This window comes from Rhineura floridana, chromosome 5 (assembly GCF_030035675.1).
Source record: "Rhineura floridana isolate rRhiFlo1 chromosome 5, rRhiFlo1.hap2, whole genome shotgun sequence".
In the NCBI taxonomy this organism is placed as follows: Eukaryota; Metazoa; Chordata; class Lepidosauria; order Squamata; family Rhineuridae; genus Rhineura; species Rhineura floridana.
The window spans coordinates 154962545-154989823 of record NC_084484.1 but is presented as its reverse complement, the minus strand read 5'-3'; the positions used below and the strand labels follow the sequence as shown (position 1 = coordinate 154989823).

At 40.1% G+C, this 27279-nt stretch overlaps 1 protein-coding gene across 4 annotated transcripts in view; it reads right to left on the bottom strand.

Moving 5' to 3' along the window:
* The window catches only part of ATP8A2 (ATPase phospholipid transporting 8A2), a 564338-nt gene that overhangs the window by 381062 nt on the left and 155997 nt on the right, over window positions 1-27279 (bottom strand). For all 4 annotated transcript variants that reach the window (XM_061629581.1, XM_061629578.1, XM_061629580.1 and 1 more), the window contains exons 23-24: window positions 24981-25119; window positions 13991-14055 (exon numbers count right to left, since the gene is read on the bottom strand). In XM_061629581.1, coding sequence (XP_061485565.1) covers window positions 13991-14055; window positions 24981-25119 — 204 coding nt within the window. The remainder of the gene's footprint in view (window positions 1-13990; window positions 14056-24980; window positions 25120-27279) is intronic.

Genomic DNA, 27279 nt, shown 5'->3' with positions numbered 1-27279 from the left:
AGATTATAGAAAGGAGGGGGGAATCCCCTTGTTTGTCTCTTCTGTGCAAAACACATGATACCAGCATTGATGTGTCATTTGATATATAATAAGTTGGTAAGTCGGTAAGTAGCTTGGGTTTGCAAGGCTGAATAACAAAGAGGACTGAAAAGAGAAGGGGGGGCATAGAACTTGACTTAATTTCATAAACCACAAATCATGAATAAAATCAGAAATCAAAATAAAAAAGCATGCAGAAAAGTTGACTGCATACGCAGCAACCAAGATTTAATCACGGGACATCCAAGTGTCTTACTTGACTTTATAAACAAAACATTAAAAAAATGGATCCACAGACATACTTAGCTCCCAGTACATCTTGCCATTCTGCCTGGACTCCTGCCCCCCACAATCATTCTCTTCCACTCAGGCTTTCAAATCTTTGCAAGAGGTTCTGCAATGGGTCCTGCCACTGTCCAATATTAGGTGAAGAGGGATGGAGTACAGGGCCTACTATGTGGTCAGGCTCATCTGACTAACCTTTGGAAAGACCAAAGCTTGTTTGTCTAGAAAAGTTTAAAATGGGGTAGTGGTGACTGATGAAGATGAGGTGGGTGGGCTTGTACTTCAGGGCCCCGACTTAATTTCCTCCAAAGAGTTCAAGGTAGCACACAAAGTTCTCCCCTCCCCATTTTATCCTCACAACAACCCTGTGAGGTAGGGCATGTTGAGACTGAATGCCCTGCCATTGACCTTCATGGCTGAGTGGGGATTTGAACCCTGGTCTCCCAGGTCTCAGTCCAACCCTCTGACCACTACAGCACACTGATGCTGTTACAAACATGGCAATAAGCACATGGAGCTCTGCAACATTTATTCAACAACTCTGCACCATTCAGGATCAGGATGAGAATCTTGTTTGCAAGTTAGAAGGGATGATTTCCAAGAGAGAGAGAGAGAGAGAGACACTAGACTGTACCCATCATGTTTAAAAATATTACTTTAAATGATTAATATCGTACCAAAAGAATCATTCCTGGCTAGCTAGTTGGTGGGAAATAAATATTTCTCCAAATAAATTAATACATTTTTAAAAATTTCTCCCCCAAAGAAGATGTCCAAGGAACATATTTCCATTACCCATATAACACTCATATCCCTTCTGTCACAAACACCTCAGTTTGAAACTTCAACAACCATTCAGCATAGTCAGTTCTGAGTTTATTATTTAGTACTGGCCACTCTCTATTTTTGGCTCAGTCCCAGCCCTTCAGCAATATACACAACCCATGTGAAGATACAGAGTGAGAATACTGAAGTGGCCAAGTTTACAAATGACCCCAAAATATCCAGAATAGAAAAATGCAGATCAGAAGACTGTGAAAAATTATACAAGGAAATGTTGTTGTTGTTGTTATGTGCCTTCAAGTCGATTACGACTTATGGCGACCCTATGAATCAGCAACCTCCAAGAGCACCTGTCATGAACCATCCTGTTCAGATCTTGTAAGTTCAAGTCTGTGGCTTCCTTTATGGAATCAATCCATCTCTTGTTTGGCCTTAGCATTATGGTCTTTTCTAGTGAATCATGTCTTCTCATTATGTGTCCAAAGTATGATAGCCTCAGTTTCATGAAGACATGATTCATTAGAAAAGATAATAATGCTGGGGAAAACAGAAGGGAGTAGAAAAAGAGGTGGTTCATGACAGATGCTCTTGGAGGTCACTGATTAATAGGGTCGCCATAAGTCGTCGTCGACTTGGAGGCACATAGCAACAACATTAAAAGCAATTCTAACACAGATGCAGACTGGGATAGGTCTCAACTTAAAAGGCTTATTGAAAGAGGAGTCTTCAAAAGGCGCCGAAAATATAGCAGAGATGGCGCCTGCCTAATATTTAAGGGGAGGGAACTCCACAGAACTAAAGGTTCATTTCCTATATTGTGCAGAACAAACCTCCTGATAAGATGGTATCTGCAGGAGGCTCTCACCTGCAGAGGACAGTGATTGACTGGGTATAAGGGATAAGATGGTCTTTCAGGTATCCTGGTCTCGAACTGTACAGGGCTTTGTACACCAAAACTAGAACCTTGAACTTGGCCCTGTAGCAAATGGGCAGCCAGTGCAATTCTTTCAGCAGCGGGGTGACATGTTGGCAATACCCTGCTCCAGTGAGCAGTCTCGCCACTGCATTTTGCACCAGCTGCAGCTTCTAGACCAACCTCAAGGGCAGCCCCACATAGAGCGCAGTACAGTAATCCAGCCTGGACAACAGATACATGACATAGGAACATAGGAAGCTGCCAGACCATAGGTCTGTCTTTCTCAGTATTGTCCACACTGACTGGCAGCAGCTCTCCAGGGTTTCAAGTTGGAGATGCCAGGGATTGAACCTGCAACCTTCTACATGCAAAGCAGATGCTCTACCACTTAGTGATGGCCCTTCCCCAAGGACTGAAGGTACTCCTTGACCTGGTATTCCTTAGCCATAGATACTCCTTGGCTTGGGGTACTCCTTGACGGGACACTCCTGTTGGATGCCCAGGTATTATTGGTAGCAAGGGGGGCCTTTTCCAGCTTTGGCTGGTTCACCAACTTATTTCTTTATTCTTTAATTTATATCCCGCCCTTCCTCCAAGCAGGAGCCCAGAACTTCAGTCCTTCCTAACAAAATCAGTCAAATTGGACTACTATAACACACTCTTTGTGGGGCTATCTTTGAAAAATATTCAGAAACTGCAGTTAATACAAAATGCTTATAGCCAGGTTGCTGATGGTGCCAGGCCCTTTGATTCCATCACACCAATTTCCCAGATGCCGGTTTGCTTCCTGGGTACCTTAAGGGCTACCTTCTTTCTTACATTTCCTCCCCATATGCTCAAATCACCATCTGAGGCCCTAATCCAGATCCCTCAGTCTCACAAGACACTACTGATCCCAGGGCTAGAACATTCTCTCTTGTGGTGCCCACCCTGTGGAATGGCCTGCCAAGGGAGATGTGTCAGGCCCCATCACTATGGGATGGCAGGCAGCTGACAAAGATATACAGACTTTCAAAAAGACTTTGGCTGATTATTTTTCTGTCTGGTGCTTAGCTGTGTTTGAATTATTACTGTTTGTTTTTGGTTTTGTGGTTTTTTCGATTGGGAGTTTTTATCTGAAATATTGTTTTGATACTGTGACTTGTTAGCCTCAGAAAATAAACAGGATATTTTTAAAAATATGTTAGTGAGAATAATGATTATGACAAGCGATTCAGAGGAACAGTATGAAAATTGTACAGTGACATCTTATTTAAAAAGAAATGAAAACTTGTGGGGGGATCCTTAAGTGTTCTAAATATTTTAGAAATAAACACACACACATACACACACCCTGTTAAGGCTGTAATAGATTAATATCTAGAGATTAGTCTGTGTAATGATCAGTGAATTCATTTAGTAAACTTTTTTCCTCTTTTTCAAGGTCGACAACAAAAATGGAATTCCTCTTGATTTCACTTTTTTATTTTAAAAACATTCTTTTTAGTGACTCAAAAAGTACAGAAACTTCTAAAGAGTGTGTGTGTGTGTGAGAGAGAGAGAGAGACAGAGAGAGAGAGAGAGAGAGAGAGAACGAGGGGGTTTACACAGCAGAATAGGAATTATCAATTTTTAAAAAATGAGTTTAGTTTGCAGTTTGAGAGCCAGCACTGTGTAGCGGTTAGAATGTTGGACCAGGACCTGGAAGACCAGGGTTCAAATTCCCTCTCAGCCATGAAGTTCACTGGGTGATCTTGAGCCAGTCACCAGCTCTTAGCCTAACCTACCTCACAGGGCTATTGTGAGGATAAAATTGGGGAGAGGATTATGTACAGCACCTTGAGCTCCTGAAGAATGGGATAAACATGTAATAAATAAAAGATTACTCTAGCCAGTAATTCTTCTTCTTCTTCTGGTAAAAAATAGGTGCCGGTACTCCTGTCTTGATTAAAGTGCCATTAGTGCCAGCACAAAATGTTTGCCATGGGAAGCAAAAAAAGAGGTGACAGTACTCTGTACTAGTGAGTACTATGACAAAAAAAGCACTGACTCCAGCCATAATAAATAAGAATGGAACTTCTTATTTATTATGAGAGCTGGAACCAAGAGATATGGGTCTAATCCAGCAATTCAATTCTAACACAACACTATCCAAAACTGTTTCAAAACTCTGGTGAAATCACTCATCTTTAACTTAAAGGTGATGCAGATGTAATTGCATGTGAATAACCCACAAGTAACTGATCAGGTGAGTGGCCTACTGAACTAATGCAAGATTGCCCTTTCTTTTTCATGAACAGAGAACATGTGTTTGTTCTGTTCATGGAAAAATGCATGGAAACTTTTGCACAAGCTTGGCCTTCAAATGTTACGCTACTTACACAAGAACACCACACCTGTGAGAAGCTGCTGTTGTTGCTGTTGGGGTGCTAGCCAGCTGCAATAATGCTTTGTAGTAGTTCCCTGGTCTTTTAGAATAGACAGGCTGGAATGCATTTTTAAAAGTTTTTATGAAGTAATTTGTACCAATATATTTGCTGATTGGGCAGTTCCAGCTAGCTGGCATTCTTCAAAGTGAACAGGGAAACCAACAATATTCTTAAATAATGCATAATTTACAGCATATTTAGAGGATTGCTGCCTAATCTAGGGAATTTGCTGGCAGAAGATGTGTCAATTGTACCTAGCTTAGATGGCTTTTTAAAAGGGTTAGACTTATCCTCTATGAATTTTTCTGTCAATGGCTATTAGTGATGACAAGTAGAGTCAGCAACAAAATGTTGCAGTATAGAGTGCTCCTGTTCAGGTTTCTTTCATTCTATTCCCCCCTTCCTCTTGGTTTTCCATTTTCCCCCTACCAAATAATCAGCTAGCATCCCATGGCCACTGATCACACTCAGTCCTCATTGGGCTGTTTTATGACTGGGGGGGGGAGTCTGCCCTCCTCCCCAGTTTTTTTCCTAAATGTTTTTGTAGTTCTATAAACCTTGGAGTGTCCCATAGCCTACTTAGCCTTAGTCTTGTGTGAGGATTGTGCTGCTTTGGCTACATCAGCAAGAGCACTCACCTCTGAACACTGAAAACAGAGGAAGTGATAGCTGAATGGAATCGCCATATTCAGAGGCAGTAGACCTCTGAAGACCAGATGTAAACAAACAATAAGGCAGGAATGAGGAACCTTCGGCTCTCCAAATGTTCCTTGACTGCTACTCCCATCATCCCTATTTATTGGTGTATACTGGCTAGGGCTGATGGGAATTGGAGCCCAAAAGCATCTGGAGGACCAAAGATTCCCCATCCTTGTAACAAGGGAAGGCTGTTGCCCCATGCTCCACTTAGAAGCTTTGTAGAAGAAGTTCTTTTTTGGCGATGGTACTCATCAGCATGGAGTACAGTCACCTCCTTTTTTGCAACCCATGGAAGCCATTTTGTGCTGGCACCCCCAGCACTTTATCAAGATCCCAGGAGATCTGAAGACACATGAAGCCACCACCTTGCTGAAGCTAAGCAGTTCTGGGTGTGGTCACTGCCTGGATGGGAGACTGTCTGGGAACCACATGTATGCCACCTTGGGTTCCTTGATGAAAGAAAGGTGGGATACAGACGTAAGAAAGAAAGAAATAAAAGATAGGAGTACCTGTATTTCATTTTTGATCAGAAAAAGCACTGGGTATTGGAAACAAAATGCTAGTCTAGATGCATCAAGGCTTTCCTTCTGTTCTTCACAATAAATGTCTTTTTTTTATGGTGGGAAAGATGATTATCTAACCCCAAGCATCACCTTCACTGACACTTTTATATTTTTCTCATTGCATTCATTCATAAGGTACTATGTAATCACAAATGTTCTACACTTAGGAGGCCACTAGGTATAAAACCAACAACTTTCTCGGACTGTCTGACAATCAGTAAGGCGTTTCTCAGCTTCTCTCTCTTCCTGTATGCTTTTCAATATTTCAAGGTTTTCACTAATTCTGGAATTTACTAAGTACTTCCGATGCTGCCATATGACATTGTTTATATTAGTGGCCTACCTCAATTTCAACAACTTGGCATACATATGACCACTGAATATGGTTTGATTGTTTTTTTCCACATCCAGATACCCTAGGAGGCATTACATTTGTAAAGGATGTCTAAAATGGAGGTAATAATTATGTTATTAAGTAATTTATATAATCCCCCCAAATGCTCCAAACACTACTACTACTACTCTCTCTCTCTCACACACACACTTTTCCAGTAATTCTTTCAACCATCCTGTCAGATAACCCGCCTCTGAATGCTAGTCACTGAGGAAAAATAGCAGGAGAAGGCTACTGCCCTCATGTTCTGCTTGTGGACTTATTATTATTATTTATTTTATTTATTAGATATATATCCCGCCCTTTCTCCCAGTAGGAGCCCAATTGTCATGGGCATCTTGCCGGGCATTGTGGAAAGCAGGATGCTGGATTAGATGGACCATTGGTCTGATCCAACAGGAGTCTATTATGTTCCTAGGCCAGAATTATTAGCTCCATTTTGAAGAGGACTGAAACTGAGTGACTTGCCAACAGCCATCAAGCAAGTTTGTGGCTGCAGAGAGATTTGAAACAGGGACTTCCAGCTTTTAGCCCCTGCTCTTGTACACCATGATGCCCCAGTTCTGCCCAGAATAAGATATGAGCCAGAGTTGAGAGATACTCCCTACTATAGTTCTCAGCTGAGCAAGGTAGATCATTTGTCCCACTACTAAAATGGCTGAGGATTGTTCTTGCAGCCACAACTGCAAAGAAATCAGGGCAGTTAAGAACTGGTTTTGTGGCAGATTCTTTGATAGCCCATGATACCATGATAGACCGCAGAGGTGATATAAAAAGCTATCTAAGCTAACATCTGCAGAAGACATTTCTTAAACACTTCTTCCCATCCCCAAGCATGATGCATCTCACTTCATGTTAAGCAACACTATGTAAGCCTTCTTTGGTACAAGGACAAAGAAAGAAAGAAAGAAAGAAAGAAAGAAAGAAAGAAAGAAAGAAAGAAAGAAAGAAAGAAAGAAAGAAAGAAAGAAAGAAAGAAAGAAAGAAAGAAAGAAAGAAAGAAAGAAAGAAAGAAAGAAAATGTTATCATTAAGATACCCTGAAAATACTAATGGGTTGCATTGCTTTATTCTACAGAGTTCAATAACTGATTTGTCTTTTTCAGCTTTTGCTATAAAGTCTAATTGAGGATACTATATAAATGCCACACACTACATAATAATTATGACATTTAAGTAGGTATTTAATCCCTTGCCAAATACTAATTCAGGTTTCCCCAACCTGGTTCCTTCCAAATATTGTGGGACTAAAACTCCCATCATTCATGACAACAGTGGCTGGGGCTGATAAACGTTGTAGACCAAAACATCTAATGGGCACCAGGATAGGGAAGACTGGTGTGACTCAGATCATAGTGATTTAACCTCAATGGCTAAAGAGCACTGAACAACATCTTAGTAAATTTCTCTCTTTTTCTTGCCTCTTTGAAAGATGTGGATTGCTAGATTTCTACGCCAGACTTCAGCAACCTGGTGCCCTGAAGATGTTTCAGACTACAACTCACATCAGCCCCAGCCACCACAGCTGAGAGTTGTAGTCCAAAACATGTAGAGAGCGGGACTTCCGGGAAGTGGTGCTGGCTGGTGGTTGTCTCTGAGGGAGCTCTGCCTCAGAGGAAGCTTTTTTCAGGTTAAAAGTCAGCCAAGAGGAATCTTGGACTGGCTTAAATGTTCTCCAAGGTACAGGAGAACCGATCAGATCTTCCACAAGACTTCGTTGAGCTGTCGGCGGCTGGAATTGATCAGGAAATTCCTGAGATAAGAAGGCAAGCCGATCGGCTGAAGACGGAGTCAGGATTTTCACGCAAGCTGGACTGGAATGAAGCGAAGCGTTTTTTCTTTTCTTAAAAAAAAAACGTTCTTAACCAGCCAGCCCACTTCTGCCTAAACCTTATCATTTGGCTTAAATTACTGCAATAAAAGGGATTTGTTTATGAATCAGCAATTGAGAAACCTGGGTGAGTCATACTTTTTCTCTTTTAAATATAATTAAGGAAGAAAGAAAATATAAACAACTTATTTACTTTTCTACGACAAAAAGCTGGCTTGAATTTGGACTTTTAAAGTTTAAAAACGGATGAGAGGTAATTATTATATTTTGGACTATTTTTCTCTTTGGACTATTTCTTGTTGGATGAATCCGCTGCTCGTATATGCTACTAATTGTTTAGTCTTGGCAACCAGAATTGTTTTGCATTCTTGGATGCAGATAAGGACTGTGTTGTGCTGGCTGGATTCCAATTACAGGCCTGGAATATTAACTCTTCTTTTTGGTGGAGGGAAAAAAAGAAGAAATAGACTGCCCTTAGGTTCTGAAACAGTGATTAATTTTAGAAATTAAAGGCCTCTTTTTGAAAATGACAACTAAAAAAACAACTAAGGCCCAGGGGCGAAGAGGTTCTATTGATACACAGGAAGAGGATATACCCCCAGAAATGTTTCAAAAAATAATGGAAGGGATTAATGCTATAAAACAGGAAATTAAACAGGAAATGAAAACTGAATTGACAGATATAAAAGACTATATTAAAACACAAGTGGATGAGATTAAAGGGACAATTGGGCAAATAAAGGAGGATGCAAAAAATACTAAAGAAAAGGTACAAACCTTGGAGAATAGAACAGATATACTAAATCTGGAACTAGAAAAAAATTTGGACTATTTAGCTATGACTGAAATGAGAAATAAAGAGCATTGTTTGAGATTCCGTGCAATCCCTGAGGAAACAGGTGAAGACATTAGAGACAAAATTGTTAATGCTTTAGTAAAATTTCTGGACTTGAATGAAGATAGGATGGAATTTGAAATAGACAAAGTTTATAGAATTAACTCCAGATATGCAACAATGAAAAAAATTCCAAGAGATGTGCTTGTTCACTTCGTAAAGAAAACGACCAGAGATATGGTTTTACAGCAACACTTTAAATATACCTTTAAAATTGATGGTAAGGAAATACTGGTGATGAAGGAAATTCCTATTAGACTTTTACGTAAGAGAAAAGAATATGCTTTCCTTACAGAAAAACTTAAGCAATGCAAAATTCAATTTAGGTGGGACGTTCCAGAAGGAGTGATTTTTACATTCAGACAACAGAAATATAGATTGAATACTGTTCAAAAAGCAAGGGACTTCTTGAGAAAAGCTTCAAAAGATATGGAAGAAGATAAACTCAAAGATATGGATACAGTTCCTGGGAAACAAAGTCAACAAGGATACGCAGAGGAGGGGAAGGAAGATGATGGATCAAAAGGAGCATCAGGCAAATTTTAAAATACACGCTTAACGATGGATTACAAATACCTAACTTGGAATATAAATGGAGCCAACACGGCGCAGAAGAGAAAGAAAGTGTTTCATTATTTGAAAAAATTAAAATTGGATATAATTTGTCTACAAGAAACTCATATTCAGAAGAAAGATTCTAAATATTTGATTTGTAAAAATTTGGGTGAAGAATTTATTTCAGCTGGACCAAAAAAAAAAAATGGAGTTGTTCTCTATATTAACCCACAATTGCTTCCTAAATTGGTATTATTGGACGATAGTGGTAGATTTGTGGGGGTTGAAATTACTTTACAAGGTACAAACATTTTGATAGTGGGTATTTATGCCCCCAATGAAGATAAAACAAGGTTTTATACAGGACTTATGGAAAAATTGTCAGAGTTTTCATATGAGCATTGGTGTGTCATGGGTGACTGGAATGGGGTAATCTCACCAAAAATTGATAGGCTTTCTGAAAAAAATATCAAAGAGACACAAGGTAAATTACCGAAGATTTGTTTTGAACTCATGGAACATCTAGAATTGGTGGATACCTGGAGATATATAAATGATAATGCAAAGGAATTTACTTATTTTTCAGAAAGACATAAAACATTTTCGAGGATTGATATGATTTGGATGTCAAAAATTTTAGCGAAGGATATTTTTAAAATGGATATATTACCAAAAACTTTTTCGGACCATAATCCTGTGATATTAACTTTAAAAAAAAAAAATCTTGGATTTAGATGGAGACTAAATGAATCTTTATTACAGAATGATAAAGTAGTACAAGAATGTAAGAAGAAATTAAAGGAGTTCTTTGAATATAATTTACATAAAGGAACAAGTGAAAATATTGTTTGGGATACAAGTAAGGCATTTATGAGGGGATACTTTATTAAATGTAATTCTGAATTAAAAAAAAAGAAACAACAGAAAATGCAATTAATTTTGGAAGAAATAAAACAAAAAGAGGAAGAATTGAAAAAGAATCCAGCTAAAGTTTCTATTGTAAATCAAATTAAAATGTTACAGAAGCAAGTATCAATGTTGACAGTTAGAGAAATTGAAAGGAAATTAAATTTTGCTAAACAAAGGACTTTTGAATTTGCAAATAAACCTGGGAAATGGTTAGCATATAAATTAAGAAAAGAACGTCAAAAAAATATTATTTTAAAGATACAAGAAGGAGATGAGACGCTGACAGACAATGTAAAAATCAAAAAGATTTTTCATCAATATTACTCAACATTGTATAAGTGTCAAGAAATTCCATCTGAAAAAATAGAAGAGTATTTATTTAAACAGAATTTGCCTAAAATTACAGATTTTCAGAGACAAGTTATTAATGGCCCTATTACGTCAAGAGAGATATCTGAAGCTATAAATAAAATTAAATTAGGAAAGGCACCAGGACCAGATGGGCTATCTGCAATGTATTATAAATGTTTGGAGGAAGAACTCCTGCTACCTTTACAGTCTACAATGAATTCTATTTTGCAAGAGGGAAAGATACCGGATAGTTGGAAAAATGCTAATATAACATTAATACCTAAAGAGGACCAAGATTTAACTAAAACAAAAAATTATCGGCCAATATCTCTACTGAATAATGACTATAAAATTTTTACAACGATTTTGGCTGAAAGATTGAAAATAATATTGCAACAATTTATTCAGGAAGATCAATCAGGGTTTTTACCTAAAAGACAATTACGTGACAACGTCAGGAATGTTTTGAATGTGTTGGAATATTTAGAACAACGAAATGATAAACAAGCAGCTTTGATTTTTTTAGATGCTGAAAAAGCATTTGATAATTTGAATTGGAAATTTATGTTCCAGGTTTTGGAGCAAATGGACTTTGGAGACAACTTTATAAAATGGATTAGATCGATTTATACATCACAGAAGGCCCAGATAATTGTTAATGGAGACTTAACGGACTCATGTGAAATACAAAAGGGTACAAGACAGGGATGTCCATTATCTCCCCTTTTATTTATTTTGGTTTTAGAAGTGTTGCTTAGAGATATAAGGCAAGATAAAAGGATTTCGGGATTAAAAATAAAAAAAGAAGAATATAAATTGAGAGCATTTGCTGATGATTTGATAATTGTACTAGAAAACCCTTTGGAAGGAATTCATATACTGATGGACAAATTAAAAGAATTTGGACCTTTAGCAGGATTTAAGATCAACAATCAAAAAACAAAGATGTTGGTGAAAAATTTAACTTTAAGGGAACAGAAAGAGTTAATGGACAAGACAGATTTTACAATAGAAAAAAAGTTGAAATATCTAGGCATCATCATGACAAATAAAAACTCAAAGTTATTTCACAATAATTACGAAAAATTATGGACAGAGATTAAGAAAGACTTGCTAAGATGGGATAAACTACAACTGTCATTAATGGGTAGAATATCTGTGATAAAAATGAATGTATTACCGAGAATGATGTTTTTGTTTCAAACAATACCTGTAATATCCTCTGATTTACCTTTTAAACAATGGCAAAAAGATATTTCTAAATTTGTATGGCAAGGAAAAAAACCAAGAGTTAAATTTAAATTACTTCAAGACGCTAAAGAAAGAGGAGGACTGGGATTACCAAATTTGAGACTTTATTTTGCTGCCTGCTGTTTAGTCTGGATAAAGGAATGGATCTTATTGAGGAATAAAAGACTATTGGATTTGGAGGGCCACAATCTGAAGTGGGGATGGCATGGATATCTATGGTATGACAAAGTAAAAGTAAATGTAGACTTTAATAATCATTTTATAAGACGTCCTCTGTTGAAAATATGGAATAGATACAAACCAAGGTTTTATTCGAAAATACCATTATGTGTCTCAAGTCAAGAAGCGTTTTATAGAAGAGAAATGTCTGGAAAAGAGAAATGGTTAACTTATCAAGAACTATTAGAAAATGTACATGGAGAATACATAATGAAAGAGAGAGAACAATTGATAAAGGAAGGATATAGTTTTCATTGGTTTGCCTATTTACAATTGTTAGAAAGATATAAAATGGACAAGAAAATGTATGGGTTTGAAATAAATAAATCTGATTTTGAAATAGGTTTGTGTACAAATGATGAAAACATAATTGCAAAAATGTATAAACTTTTATTGAAAATGGATATGGAGGAAGAACAAGTAAAAGAGTGCATGGTAAAGTGGGCAAAAAATTTTGGTCATAACATACAAATGGATCAATGGGAAAATATGTGGAAAAAAGGCTTGAAATTTACATTATGTTATAATCTTAAAGAAAATTTTTATAAAATGATGTACCGTTGGTACATGACTCCAGAAAAGCTGTCAAAAATGTATAGTAATGTCTCTAATGTTTGTTGGAAATGTAAACAACAAGAAGGATCTTTTTATCATATGTGGTGGTCATGTAAAAAGGCGAAATTATTTTGGGCACAGATAGGTAGGAAGATGCAAAAAATTCTAAAGATAAATATTCAGTCAAAACCAGAATTTTTTTTATTGGGTTTTATGGATAAACAAATAGAAAAGAAATATGGAAGAATAATATTATATATGATTACGGCAGCAAGATTATTATATGCACAAAAGTGGAAAATGGAATCAACACCAACAATGGAAGAATGGTTATTGAAATTAATGGACTTAGTAGAAATGGATAAATTGACATGTTTACTTAGAGAAAAATCGACAGATACATTTCTTAAGGAATGGAAACCTCTCTTAGACTTTTTGTTGAAAGATCAAAATAAAATGATGATACTGGGATTTGACGATTAATTAAGACAGCCTATGGAGAAAAGGGACTCTGTATGTATACATTAAGGGACAGGTTTGATGTATATTATATACTTATAGCTGATCTGCGACAAATCGGAAGTCAACTATTTTATTTTCATTTTTTTGTTGATGTATTGTTATGTCTTTTTGACTTTGTTTTGTTTGTTTTTGGAAAAATTTGAATAAAAATTATTAAAAAAAAAAAACAAAACATGTAGAGAGCACCAGGCTTATGAAGGCTGTTCTACACAGGCCCGGCACCAGCACGTGGCCAGGTTGGGCCCTGGCTGAGGATCCCTGCAGCCGAGAGAGGCCCCTCCTTAGGGTGAGAGGGTGGAGCCTGCTCCATGATCCATAGCAGCATTGAGTCATGTGACCCGACACTGCCACAGATTGTGGAGCGGGAGCTTCTAGGCACCCCACCCAATACAGGCAGCATGGACTTAAATAAGCCTGCCTGCCTCACCTACCTGTCACATTAGTGCCTCAGTGTGCATGCCTGCCATTGCCCAAGATGGCGGCAGGGGCATCCCTAAGGGGTTCATGCTCCTGCCACCATCTTGGGTGATGGCAGGTGTGTGCGTACAGCGTGTGGGACAAGTGCACTGACACCAGAGGTAAGTGGGGCAGGTGGGCTTATATAAGCCCTGTGCCACCTGTATCAGGAGGGGGTGTTGGGTGAATAGTGCTGCAGGCCTGGGCAGACTGGTGCCCAGGGGCCTAGTCACGCCTGGTGCCAGCCCTGGTTCTACAAAAAGATTCCTGAAGGTAAAAAAAAAAAAAAAAGAGATAAATTTATATTCAGCTAAACCAATGTGTTTGTCTTGCTTTGATGGAGAGGACATTTTTACTTACGTCCAAAGAATCTTCATTCACAAGGATAAGAGTCATACTCTGGGACACGAGCCTGCAGGAATATCCTGTGGAAATATCAAGACAAAGGGATGTGTCTTTGTTACTTTCTTCTTTCCCATTATAACAGAAGCAAGTTCAACATCAACAAGAAAACCACCGTGGTAAAAAAGTGGAGAAGAACCACCGCTCAGTGGCAGAGCATCTGCTTCCCATGCAAAAGGTCCCAGGTTCAATCCCCGGCATCTCCAGGTAAGACTAGGAGAGAATGCTGCCTGAAATCCAAGGCAGCCCCTACCAATCAGTGCAGACAACACTGAATTAGATGAGCCAGTGGTCTGACTCAGTATAAGGTAGTTTCCTATGTTCTTATGTAACCAGTAAGAAGTTAAAGCTGCAATCCAACCTCACTAGGGAATAAGTCCTAATGAATGAAGTGGGGCTAAAGTAACCATGGATAGGATTGCACTGCACACCTTTTAATTACTTGTTAAAAGTCTATAGCAGTTTCCTAGAGTCAATAGGGTGACCAGATGCAAAAGAAACCAGCATTCCTACACCTTTAGGTCACCTGTGTAGAGGGAATTTCAGCCAGTGCAGCTTGTATGGCAAGCTGCATCTACTCAAATGTCTTCTTTTACACAACAGTACAGAGATGCCGGTCTCTCTCATCTGGTCACCTTATTTCTAGAGGACTGGATGTGAAAAATCAGACCAATGGCACAATCCTAGCCCTGGCTACTTCGAAGTAAGTCCTACTGAATTCAAAAGGACTTACTCCCAGATAAGTGGGATTGGGACTGCAGCCCAAGTTGTTGCCAGTGGGGAGGGGGCCACCGTCACCCAAAAAGCAGTCACTGGCTGACACAGATTGTAGTTGTTTACTAAAATTATATCCCGCCCTTCCTCCCAAAGGAGCCCAGGGCAGCAAACCCAACAATTTAACAGCTACAAAAGGAAAAACATCCTAAAAACAGTTTTAAAACATTCTAAAATGCAGTTTGTTTTTTAAAAAAATCTTCCATCCAATGATCCCCAGGTTGCTAGGATGCGTACACGCCATACATTTAAAGCACATTTCCCCCCTCCAAATCCTGGGAACTATTGTTTACGTCTCCCAGGGCTACAATTCCCAGACCCTTAACCAACTACAGTTCCCAGAATTCTTTGGGAATGAGCAAAATGTGCTATATATGTATGGTGCGTAAACAGCCTTATGATGCAACAGTGGGCATTCCCTTAAAGTGTTATTCACACACAGGTATTTAATATTAAAAGAATCCAAAGAGGGCATCAATGGGGTAGGGCTAGTGATTGGTGTGGCCTGGGGGAGCAGGAATGGCCTGAGGAGAGTTCTGCTGTATGGATAGAGAGGCCTGGAGGTCTGCATTTAGCTGGGGGTATGGAAGTTCCCCAGTCCTGGTTCACTGCTACACAGATAAAGATAAAGGAGCTCTGTGATGCTGGGGTTTGCACACTTTCTTCTCCTTTTCCCTTGTGGCCATGGGGCCACACAGTGTTTAGTTTCATTTCCCACAAAACCTGGCTTGTTGTTGACATATGAAACAGGGTTTTGAAACAGGTTTAAAACAAACTCTAGTAAGTCTCAAAGCAAGGCTACCTTTCAACCATAGGTTTGTTAGACTAACCAGTTAAATATATATACATATAAATAAATAAATCACATGATCTCTGGTTCTTATGTTAACAACAAGCCAGATTTTGTAAACTCTTTCCTGCATGTGCACATAGACAAACCATGGTTTAGCATTACATACAAACTCAGTCACTGCTGGTAGATGGAAGCAGCCGAGAGAAGGGGTGCAACAAAGTTGCTCTCAGTGCAGAAGCAGTTCTGTTGCCTTGAAGGAGTGCCTGCAGTTTTCTTGTATTTAGGCTCTACTTGTATATTTGTAAATAAAGTGCACATTACAAAAGTCTGTAAGTCTTTAGTACTCTCTCATGCAAAGGAAACCATCCCTGTAGCACTGCTCAACACTCAGGAAAGTGGGGAGTGTGCAAAATTGCCTTGTATAAAAGCTGTACATGTAGCTTTATTATATATTCTAAAGAAAAACTTTCTCAGTAAAAAACAGTAATTTAAATTAAATTGAGTAATTTTTATAAATCTTTGGAGTAAAAAAATGCTCATGGGCCATTTAGACATAACTAGGGAGAAGAGTAAAGAGAGATTCCTTAAGTTTCCTTAGGTCCAACAATCATGCTAGGGAATTCAGATGCACAGATGCTTTTAAACATGGTTTTAAAAACATGCACCTATGTGCTCATTGGGTGTTTACTTAAGAGACTTTGTTTTCAAAATGAGCTTGAGTAGAACAGTCCGATTGCAATCTGGTTTAGGTCTTGGACTAGGGATGTGTGCAACAAAATGTAAAGCCCCTACATTTTTTGCTAAACAACAAACAAAGGAGTCCTACATGTTGAACTGTTTTTAAATGCCTGGAATTTATAAGTAAGGCCCAGCATGCAGAGCTCTATTTTATAAATTTCACTAAATAATAAAGAGGGATACCATACAGCTTCAACTATTACTCTCCGAGGCAGGCATGGCCTGTCCCCAGGGAATGACTACAGCCCTAAACGGTTACAAATTTGGTATAACTAATTCAAAGGGATTTTTTGGCTGGTTTTTTATTGGAACAGCAGCTGCAGCACTGAAAAGTAATTTCTAACCAAAAGCATCTTTCAAACCAAGCAAGACGCCATTTGACAACTGGAGCCGGAGAACTGAGTTCTGAACAATATTATTTATTTATTTATTTTAATTTATTTATTTAATTCAACTTTTATACCGCCCATAGCAAGCTCTCTGGGCGGTGTACATCAATAAAAACACTTCACATATAATATAAAAACCACTTAATCATCAAATTACAAAAGATATATCAAAAACTGTCTGTTAAAACATTAAATACAAAATACAAATACAAGAATACGAACATGTTAAATATTAAAATATTAAAATGCCTGGGCAAAGAGGAAGGTTTTCACCTGGCGCCGAAAGGATAGTAATGTAGGCGCCAGGCGAACCTCGTCAGGAAGGGCGTTCCATAGTTCGGGGGCCACCACCGAGAAAGCCCTCTTTCTTATAGTCGCCTTCCGGGCGTCTCTCTGTGTCGGCACCCGGAGGAGGGCCTTCGATGTTGAGCGCAGTGTACGGGTAGGCTCATATCGGGAGAGACGTTTCATCAGGTATTGCGGGCCCGTGCCGTGTAAGGCTTTATAGGTTAAAACCAGCACCTTGAATCGGGCCCGGAAACATATGGGCAGCCAGTGCAAGCAGGCCAGAATCGGTGTGATGTGCTCCGACCGCTTGGTCCCAGTTACTAATCTGGCCGCTGCATTCTGCACTAGCTGCAGTTTCTGAACCGTCTTCAAGGGCAGCCCCACGTAGAGTGCGTTGCAGTAGTCCAATTTCGAGGTTACCAGAGCATGAACAACTGAAGTAAGATGTTCCCTGTCCAGGTATGGGCGTAGCTGGGCCACCAGCCTAAGTTGGTAAAAAGCACTCCGTGCCACCGAGGCCACCTGCGCCTCAAATGACAAGGACGGGTCCAAAAGGACTCCCAAGCTGCACACCTGCTCTTTCATGGGGAGTGTAACCTCATCCAGAACAGGTCGAACATCCATCATCTGGTCAGGCGATCCATTTACTAGTAGCATCTCAGTCTTATCTGGATTGAGCTTCAATTTGTTCGCTCTCATCCAGTCCATTATCGCGGCCAAGCATCGGTTTAGCACTTTGACAGCCTCACCTGAAGAAGATGAAAAGGAGAAGTAGAACTGCGTATCATCAGCGTACTGATGAGAACACACTCCAAACCTCCTGATGACGGCACCCAGCAGCTTCATATAGATGTTAAAGAGCAGGGGGACAGAACTGATCCCTGCGGAACTCCATATTGGAGCGCCCAGGGGGTCAAGTAGTGCCCCCCAAGCACTACTTTCTGGAGACGCCCCGCAAGATAGGAGCGGAACCACTGCCAAGCAGTACCTCCAACTCCCAAATCCGCAAGCCTCCCCAGGATATCATGGTCGATGGTATCAAAAGCTGCTGAGAGGTCAAGGAGAATCAACAGAGTTACACTCCCTCTGTCTTTCTCCCGACAAAGGTCATCATACAGGGCGACCAAGGCCGTCTCCGTGCCAAAACTGGGCCTGAAACCCGATTGAAATGGATCCAGATAATCGGTCTCATCCAAGAGAGCCTGGAGCTGGGATGCAACCACCCTTTCCAGAACCTTGCCCAGGAATGGCACATTTGCTACCGGCCTGTAGTTATTCAAATTCTTTGGGTCCAGGGAAGATTTCTTTAAAAGTGGTTTAACCACCGCCGCCTTAAGGCAGTTCGGGACCACTCCCTCATATAGTGAGGCATTAATCACTTCCCTGGCCCAGCCGGCAGTGCCATCCCTGCTAGCTTTTATCAGCCAAGAGGGGCAAGGATCTAATACAGAGGTGGTTGCACGCACCTGTCCAAGCACCTTGTCGACGTCCTCAAGCTGTACCAATAGCAAAACATTTTACTGGATTCCTTAGTGATTAGGAGGATCCAACAATCATGCAAGGGAATTCAGATGCACCGATGCTTTCAGACATGGGTTTAAAAACATAGACCTATGTGCCCACTGGGTGCTCACTTAGAGACTTTGCTTTCAAAATGAGCTTGAGGAGAACAGTTATATTGCAGTCTGGTTTAGGTCTTGGACTAGGGACATGTGCAACAAATTGCGATGGTCTTACATTTTTTGCCACTATGGCAGCTCACCAAAGGAGGGAATCACTGGCTTGCAAACCATTGCATTAGGTGACTAATAGGTGGGTGGTCCCGCCCACCTGTCAAAGGTGGCCTGCAGGAATTTGCTTCACCAGGGTGTTCTCTACAGCAGTGAGTAGGATTGAACTCTCTGCTCATCAGATGATGAACAAAGGGTTACATCCTGCTGCTTTGGCTACATGTACCAGTTTCCTGAGGGGAACTGGTGGGTGCAACCAATATAAAATTGAACACCATTCACCCCTTCCAGCAGCTGACATCAGCTGTCCATTAAAATGATGTCAGCTGATTGACAGGTGGGTGTGGTTTGGGGGGAATGACCTCACAGGCCAAATTAGATCGGCCTGTGGATTGGCCTGCAGGCCAGAGGTTTCCCATCCCTGCTATAAAATCTGAGTGTTCAGTAGGAGTAATTAGTATTTAGAGAAAAGGCCCACTGTCAGATTGCATGTAGCCATCTGCCTGCCGAGCTTCACCTACCTCAGCTGGTCTACTTAGTGGCAATCGCTCCTCTCTTGATGTATCTCCAGACAAGAGGTAGCTAACACAGCACCCTCTAGAATGTTGTTGGAGTACAATTTCCATCAGCCCCAAGTAGCATGGCCAGTTATCACAAATGAAGGGAGCTACCTAACCCTTCTGTAGATTGCAAGACATGCATGAGCAGTTTGGGAACAGACTGCAAGCAGAATCAGATCTTTAGAGAGGCACATGGCATAGTTTTTTCAAGGGTCTCAAAGTGCATGTGGGGGGTATCACTAGTTTGACAGCTCTCCCATATCTGTAACTCCTTGAATGTGGAAAGTTAATTCTTCAGGACCGAGCTGGATAGCTTCTCCCAGTATTTCCATATGCAGTGATATATTACTAAAATGAAAGAAATCTTTGTTGATTAATTGCATGTATTTTAATTGCATGGTGACAAAGGATAAGACCTTTATAAAGCTGTGGAATGCTCTGATTATGATAAAGCTGTTTATTGATAACTATTTTCTGCTGCTGAAGTTTTACTGGTCCTATTTATGGGTCCCTGAAATAGTTTTATTCTAATATATTCTTTTATACAATGCCTTTGGCTCTTACTTTGTTGTGAGTCGCTTAAAGACCTGTAGTGAGCAACTAATACACCATAAATAATTGGGTAGGTTTGCAAATCCATCGCAGAAAAAATATTCCTGCTGTTCTCCCCTGGTGAGGTCCTCATTTCCAATCCTGTGCAAAGAGCCACCCGAGGCTGCTGCTGTCATCAGTGCACATCTGTGGCTCCCTGTGTTGCATGTACTGGTCCCTCCCTTTGGTTACTTGGCAAAAGAGCCTTTCCCTCCCTGTGCAGGCCTTGATTTGAATCCTTGTCCCAGAAGGGCTGCCTATGCTCTTTGCACGCATCCTGCCCAGGGAGCTATGTTGCCCTGTGTGTGTTGGACTCCAAAAAGGTGGTTGCAAGCTTAAAAGGATTCAAACCCCTCCTTGGAGGGACATCTATTTTGATTATAATTAATAAATTAATTAATTTATATACCATTTAATTGCCCAAATGGCTTCCAATTGGTTTACAAGTGCAAAACCAATTATACAAATATATCTACACATCATTAGGTAAAGCAATTTCATTAAAAACTTCATAAAGAACCATAGAACAAAGTAAAAGAAGCCTTTCTGAAAAGTACTCAGGTGAGTAGCTGCGGTGGTAATTGTATTATAACAAAGTATGTCATATGCTGGGGAGCTGGGCTGTCTTATGTCTTGAACAATAAAATGTGCTAAGCGTTTTCTGTCCTGGATGGGGTTGCACTCCCCCTGAAGGAGCAGGTTCGTAGCTTGGGGGTTCTCCTAGAACCATCTCTGTCACTTGAGGCTCAGGTAGCCTCGGTGGCACGAAGACGGTTCGGAAACTGCAGCTTTTGCAAAATGCAGCGGCCAGATTGGTAACAGGGACCAGACGGTTTGAACATATAAAACCGATTCTGGCCCGCTTGCATTGGCTGCCTGTATGTTTCCGAGCTCGATTCAAGCTGCTGGTTTTGACCTATAAAGCCTTACACAGCTTGGGACCACAATCCCTGATGGAACGCCTCTCCTGACAGGAACCTACCCGTACACTACGCTCAACATCAAAGGTCCTCCTCCGGGTGCCTACTCTGAGGGAAGCTGGGAGTCTGGCAACAAAGGAGAGGGCCTTCTCAGCGGTGGCCCCCAAATTATGGAATGATCTCTCTGACGAGGTGCACCTGGCACCAACTCTGTTATCTTTTTGGCGCCAGGTCAAGACTTTCCTCTTCTCCTAGGCACTTTAACAGCATTTGAATAATGTGTGTTTTTAACTTGCTTATCGTTTTTTATGGGTTTTAATGGTTTAAATTTGTATACTTGTTTTTAATGGTTGTAAACTGTAAAGAGCTTCGGCTATGGTGCGGTATATAAATGCAATAAATAAATAAATAAATAATGTGACCTAAAATACCTCTTCTTAGGGATTAGTTTAAGTTTATTATAATACATATCAGGCATTCCATATCTGTACAAACTGCATCGGGGGAGCCATTATTATCCGTTTCTTCATTAACAAAACTAATAAAATCATACCATTGCCCTATAAAACAGTCCTTTTTTGCTTGACACCATAATAATGCCTTAAATTTGTAGGTAATTCTTTTTGCCACAGCCAATTGCCAAATTTTCTTGTGCCAGGAGTCAGCTGTAGCTCCAGTAAGGTCCCTCCAAAACCTGGCCAAGCATGAATCATGCTGCTGTTAGTAAATGCCTAATGTTTTGTATTATGCTTTTGCTGTTTCCTTTCTGGGCTGAGCTGGTCATAGGATATAGCAGCAGTTCCAGTAACATAGCAGCAACAAATCTCTCCCTCCTCAATGTAACTGGTGTATAGGATTGCTCCGTAAATCAGCTGCCCTCATTCCATTAAGAACACTGCAGAAAACCCTTCTTGATCTGTTTTGTCTTGCCCCTGAAAATACATTTACATTTTTCTGTGCTGTGGTAAAGATACAAAGTCCATATGATTTATTGAGGTTGCACCTGAAATGTCACTTTTAGTAGGAGAAGTAAATAAAGAGAATTATTAGCTGTCCAAAACTCCACTGAGCTTAATGCAAGTGAAGTCACAGAATACCAGAGCTTTGGCGTTAAAAGCCTGTCTTAAATAACTAAGAGTCAGCCAACAGGTCTTAATGTGTACTGTCTTGAAGGTTACAAAGCGCGAAAGGGCTGGTGCACAAGCAGAATTGAAATTAAAACCAATGTTAATAAAAAATATGTTAAACTGAAAAGAATAGAGTGAAGTGGCATAAGTCAGTTGTAGTTTCCTCGAATGATAAAGTAGCCTTGGTACTAGCAGAGTTTCTTGATGATAATTGACTGCCAATATCCTGGGACCATCATAAAAGTTGTAGGGATTCTATGGGAGGGCAGATTCAGATGAACACCTAAGGTAGTGCCTGGATCAGTGAAGCCTCTTTGTAATAATGTTTTTAAGAATATTCTTTGAACGTTCTAAGAAATACCACAACTCAAAAATACACCAGTGATATCTCTGGCCCTAGAATCTACTACTGCAAGTACCCATTAAGAAACTCATAGGTGTGCATATTAATGACATGACTTTGAGCACACCATGGGCCTAAGTCCGTTCATACGAAGGAGTTTCCCTGCCCCTTCATCTCCACTGCAGCCCCCTGAAGAGCTACCTCCAAGAGTCAGGGAGGCTCCGGAAAGTCCTGGGTTGTGGAGCAGGGAGCTGCAATGGGAGAACGGAATGGAAATCAGATGGAGGCCGAAACGTTGATATAGCTTTATACAGCACTGGAACTGAAATGCTACACTGCAAAAATGTAATTTAAATGAAGTGCTGGAAATGTTTGGATTTTATTTGACCTGTGGACTATGAGACATTGAGCTGGTTATCCCTGAGGATTGTTAAGGTGATTTTAAAGCATGGTTTTGTTTTATTTATTTGGATTTCAGTTATTATCTAGCATGTGATTTTGAACAAACTGTTACCCTTTATTCAAGCAGGATAATTTGGCTACCGTAACATGGACTTAAGACTAAGGTGCCTTTTATTATTGATGTTGTGATGTAATTCTTTCCAGTTTTATATTTTTCCCTTTTATTGTAACTTTATTAATTAATCAGGCTGAGGCATCTTGTGCAAGGAAGAAGTTGCTCAAACAAGCTGCCTCCATGCAATTGCCTCTAATACTCCATGCCTGCGGCAGCTCCTTCTTCATCCCAGGTCTTTCCAGGGGGCAGGGGAAACAACCCTGAGAGGCTTGGGGGGGGCGCTACAGGAGGCTGCAGTCAGCAGGAGGAGATGAGGAAGCTGCCTGACTGAGCAGAAATCCGCTTGTGCAGCATTGGCACAACAGAATGGTTCTCTAATTAATGACACACAAGCGATTCTCACTCATCTATGGCTGCAGGAGGGAACTGCAAGGAAATTAGTATCTGGGCACCCTCCCCAGAAGCCCTCATGTGCCAATAGGCCAAAGTATATCATGTGATACTCCCTGATTCCTATAAAAACATATATAGCTGGGCTGCTGCTGGGAGGAAGGGCGGGATATCAATCAAATAATAAAATAAATAAATACAGGGTGTGCAAGCTTTCTGGTCTGAGCAACAAGGAAATCTCTTATTGCTTTATACAGACCACATGCATCTTGTTCCCTTTCTTGTTTATCAGTGATATCTCTCAATTAGGAGCCTGTAGTCCTTATCTCTCAATCAAGCAATGAGTTAAATGAATGGGTCAAAGCAGTACAATTAATGAACCTTTTAAAGCCATGATCCTCAATCCACAAAACCTTGTGGGTTGTATTCAGCTAAGTTGTACTTAGTATAGACCCAGTGAAATTTATTTTGTTGTTATGTGCCTTCAAGTCGATTACGACTTATGGCGACCCTATGAATCAGCGACCTCCAAGAGCATCTGTCATGAACCACCCTGTTCAGATCTTGTAAGTTCAGGTTTGTGGCTTCCTTTATGGAATCAGTCCATCTCTTGTTTGGCCTTCCTCTTTTTCTACTCCCTTCTGTTTTTCCAAGCATGATTGTCTTTTCTAGTGAATCATGTCTTCTCATGATGTGTCCAAAGTATGATAACCTCAGGTTCATCATTTTAGCTTCTAGTGATAGTTCTGGTTTAATTTGTTCTAACACCCAATTATTTGTCTTTTTCGCAGTCCATGGTATGCGCAAAGCTCTCCTCCAACACCACATTTCAAATGAGTTTATTTTTCTCTTATGCCTTTTTTTCACTGTCCAACTTTCACATCCATACATAGAGATCGGGAATACCATGGTCTGAATGATCCTGACTTTTGTGTTAAGTGATACATCTTTGCATTTGAAGTGAAATTTACAAGTTGCATTAATGGCTCCCCATTTGTGGAATGCTCTCCCCACAGCATGCCTGGCACCATTGCTGTCTTGTTTTTAGGAGCTAGGCAAAAACATTCTTATCCCAGGCTATGGCCTGAAGGCACATAAGGCCAGCTCCCAGTGTCAGGTCTGGTCAGTGCTTGGATGGGTTTCAATCATGAAAAGAAAGGTGGGGTATAAATGTAAATAATATAAATAATATAATAATAATAAATTTATCCAGGCATTTGTTTTTTAATGGGGGGGTAATTAGATATGTCAAAAGTAGTGTAAAAACACAACAAATAAATATGATATAATAACAATGATGGTGATGTTAGTCATGGCTATTCATTTCAGTGGGTGTACTGAGACTATGGCTAACATTGGATACAACTAGGAATACTAGGATCTGTCATTTTCATTTCCGTTTCTCATTTTCCAATCTTAAATTCAATTCTCCACATTTCTGCAGCAATTTGCAATAAAAAAATTCATCAGTGTAAATTTCTCCTCATAAACAGTTCTGCGTGTATGTTCATTTTTGTATGTTATTTTCACTAATACATTTATTTTCATGCACAGTTCCCTCTAATATAAGCAATTTTTCTAAACATTTCATTGATTGGAGAACTGTATAGCAAAATTTGGATAAATGTGAATTTTGAAGGATGGCTGTTTCAGTTCTCATACTGTTCTGGAAAGTGGGAATTTTATAGATTTAGCTTTAAATGCAAACTGAATCAAATTTCTCCCCTATCCCTGCAATCTAACACTTTCCGCAGATCCAGCTTACTAGAAAAATTGAAGAGTTTTTACCTATGTTCAGAGCCGTTTCCTGTTTGTCCCCTGTCAGTACCCAAATCTTGATTTCTGCTTTAATTAAAGTGGATATCGTTTCTGGAACACCTGCTTGAAGGCGGTCCTCGATGGCCGTAGCACCAAGAAGCAGTAAATCCTGAAAATGGCACCGGGAGGGGGGGGGGAGAGAAAGAATTGGGAGATCTCATTCTCTAGACCAATCTCAGCTCGAACCATGCTCAAAAATAAAATTAATGACAGCAAGCTGCACCTTATCCTCTCTATTGCTATCCTCAGACAAGAGATGTACGGTGCAGTTAACTTTTTGTTGTTCCTCTGGCAAGAAAATTGGACATTTCAGAGTGCATAAAAGGATCAAGTGCTTTGATCAGCAGGAAGGCAACGATTCAAAAGCAATTAATTTAAATTGCTTTAAATTTAGCAACTTTAAAAGATAGCCAGTGGAGGAACATATATAGAGGTCCATGCACCAGTTACCATAGCAACGTCCTTAATAGCCTTAATTGGTACATTCCTTAAGTTCAGAAAAAAGAGATCACATGGCATCATATAATTAAATGTATTTCCTACTCTCAAACTATGCTTATAAAGTGGGTGTAATCATCCAAAACTAAAGCTATTAATTGACCTGATCATGTCCCGTATTGGGAGCACAAATGTAAAGGCCATTCATTAATCTTCCCACCTCTGCATATGCTTCAGATTCATATGTACTCCAAAATAAGAAAAAGGCTCCACTCTTAAGGAAATTTCTTTTGCAGTAAGTCCAGCTGAACTCATTAAAACTTGCTTCTGAGTAAAAAACTTTAATATCAGGTGACACATACCATACATAATTGTAAATGCACTAGCCCTAGCAGCTTTCTAATTTCTCTGAGGTTTTGGGGTGACTGCTGTAAAAACAAACAGTTTAAAAGAAATAGCAACAGATAAAAGCACATCCTGGACAAAGTGAAAAACTTTTAGGGAGGCAAACTAGACACAATGCTGTTCAGGCAGTTACATGGATGTCTTTCTGAAACTAATTAGCAGGTGCAGAGTCTCAATCTAGATAAGGAAACTCCACATGGGGGTATGGAGGCTTTGACCTCCCGCTCCCCCGACTGGATTAGGCCTCCTGCACCTGCAATCTGTATTGGAGGGAAAGCTCCCATTGAGTGAATGGGAGCTTTTTTCCAGTGCAAATACAACCATAGTGGCCCTGCTCCAGATCGCAACCATGGGGGGGAGGTTAAAAGATCAGCTCCCCCTCTCCATGTGTGCAATTTACTTTTTAATATATATTCATGCAGCTGCTAATTGGCTCTTAAGTCCCATTGTTTTTAGCGGAAGAGATTTAACAGCTAACGCTAATAGTTTACTGAAGAAAAAGATGTATACAACTTTTCAGATCAATGCAGTGTGAGTGCAGATACAAACAGAAGATGATCAGCCATCTCCCATGAGTCTGCTCTTGACATTGCACTGCTCACATTCTTGCCACGGTAGCCAATGTGGTGTCCTCAAGATGTTGTAGATTACAACTCCCACCATCCCTGACCATTGGGTATGCTGGCTGAGGGCTGATGGGAATTGCAGTCGAGAACATTTAGAAGGCATCTGGTTGGCAAAAGACAAGATAAACCATTAGTTTAATCCAGCAGTGCTCTCCTTATTAGAACCCATAGTTAGATGAAATGCCAGGAACAGAGATGCAGAGTTCCAAGGGGGAGCACATCAGCTTGCACTTCACTCTCAGTCTCTTAACCATGTTTAAGAAATTTGCATTACTGTGCCTGCACTGGGTCCAAGCCAACCAAGGCTTGAATCCTATGTTCATTTACTCTGGGAATATCTTCCACTGATCTCAGTGGCACTTACTTCTAACTGGGCATGTATGCAATTGAGCTGAAAAACTTCCTATTATCATTTCTAGCAATTAGATTTGGGTTATAATCTAAGCACTATTCACTTAAAAGGCCTAATGCCCACAGCCAGCTCATGCTGACTTGTACAGCTGAGGAAGGGTTCAGCCCAGTGGGAGAGAACATGCTTTGCATGCAGATGGTCCCAGGTTCAACCCCCAGCATTTCCAGACACAGCTGGGAAGGATATCTGCATGAAACCCTGTCAGTCAGGGTCGACAATACTGAACTAGATGGACCAATGGTCTCACTTGGTATATGTTTCAGGAGATCATAAAATAGTCAGCAGCATGTGCTGAACTCTGTGTTCATTGAGGTTTAACTTGCTGGCAGGTTAAAAGTCCAACACATGTAGAATTCTGTATGTGTGGTTGCCCACCACCTAACAACTG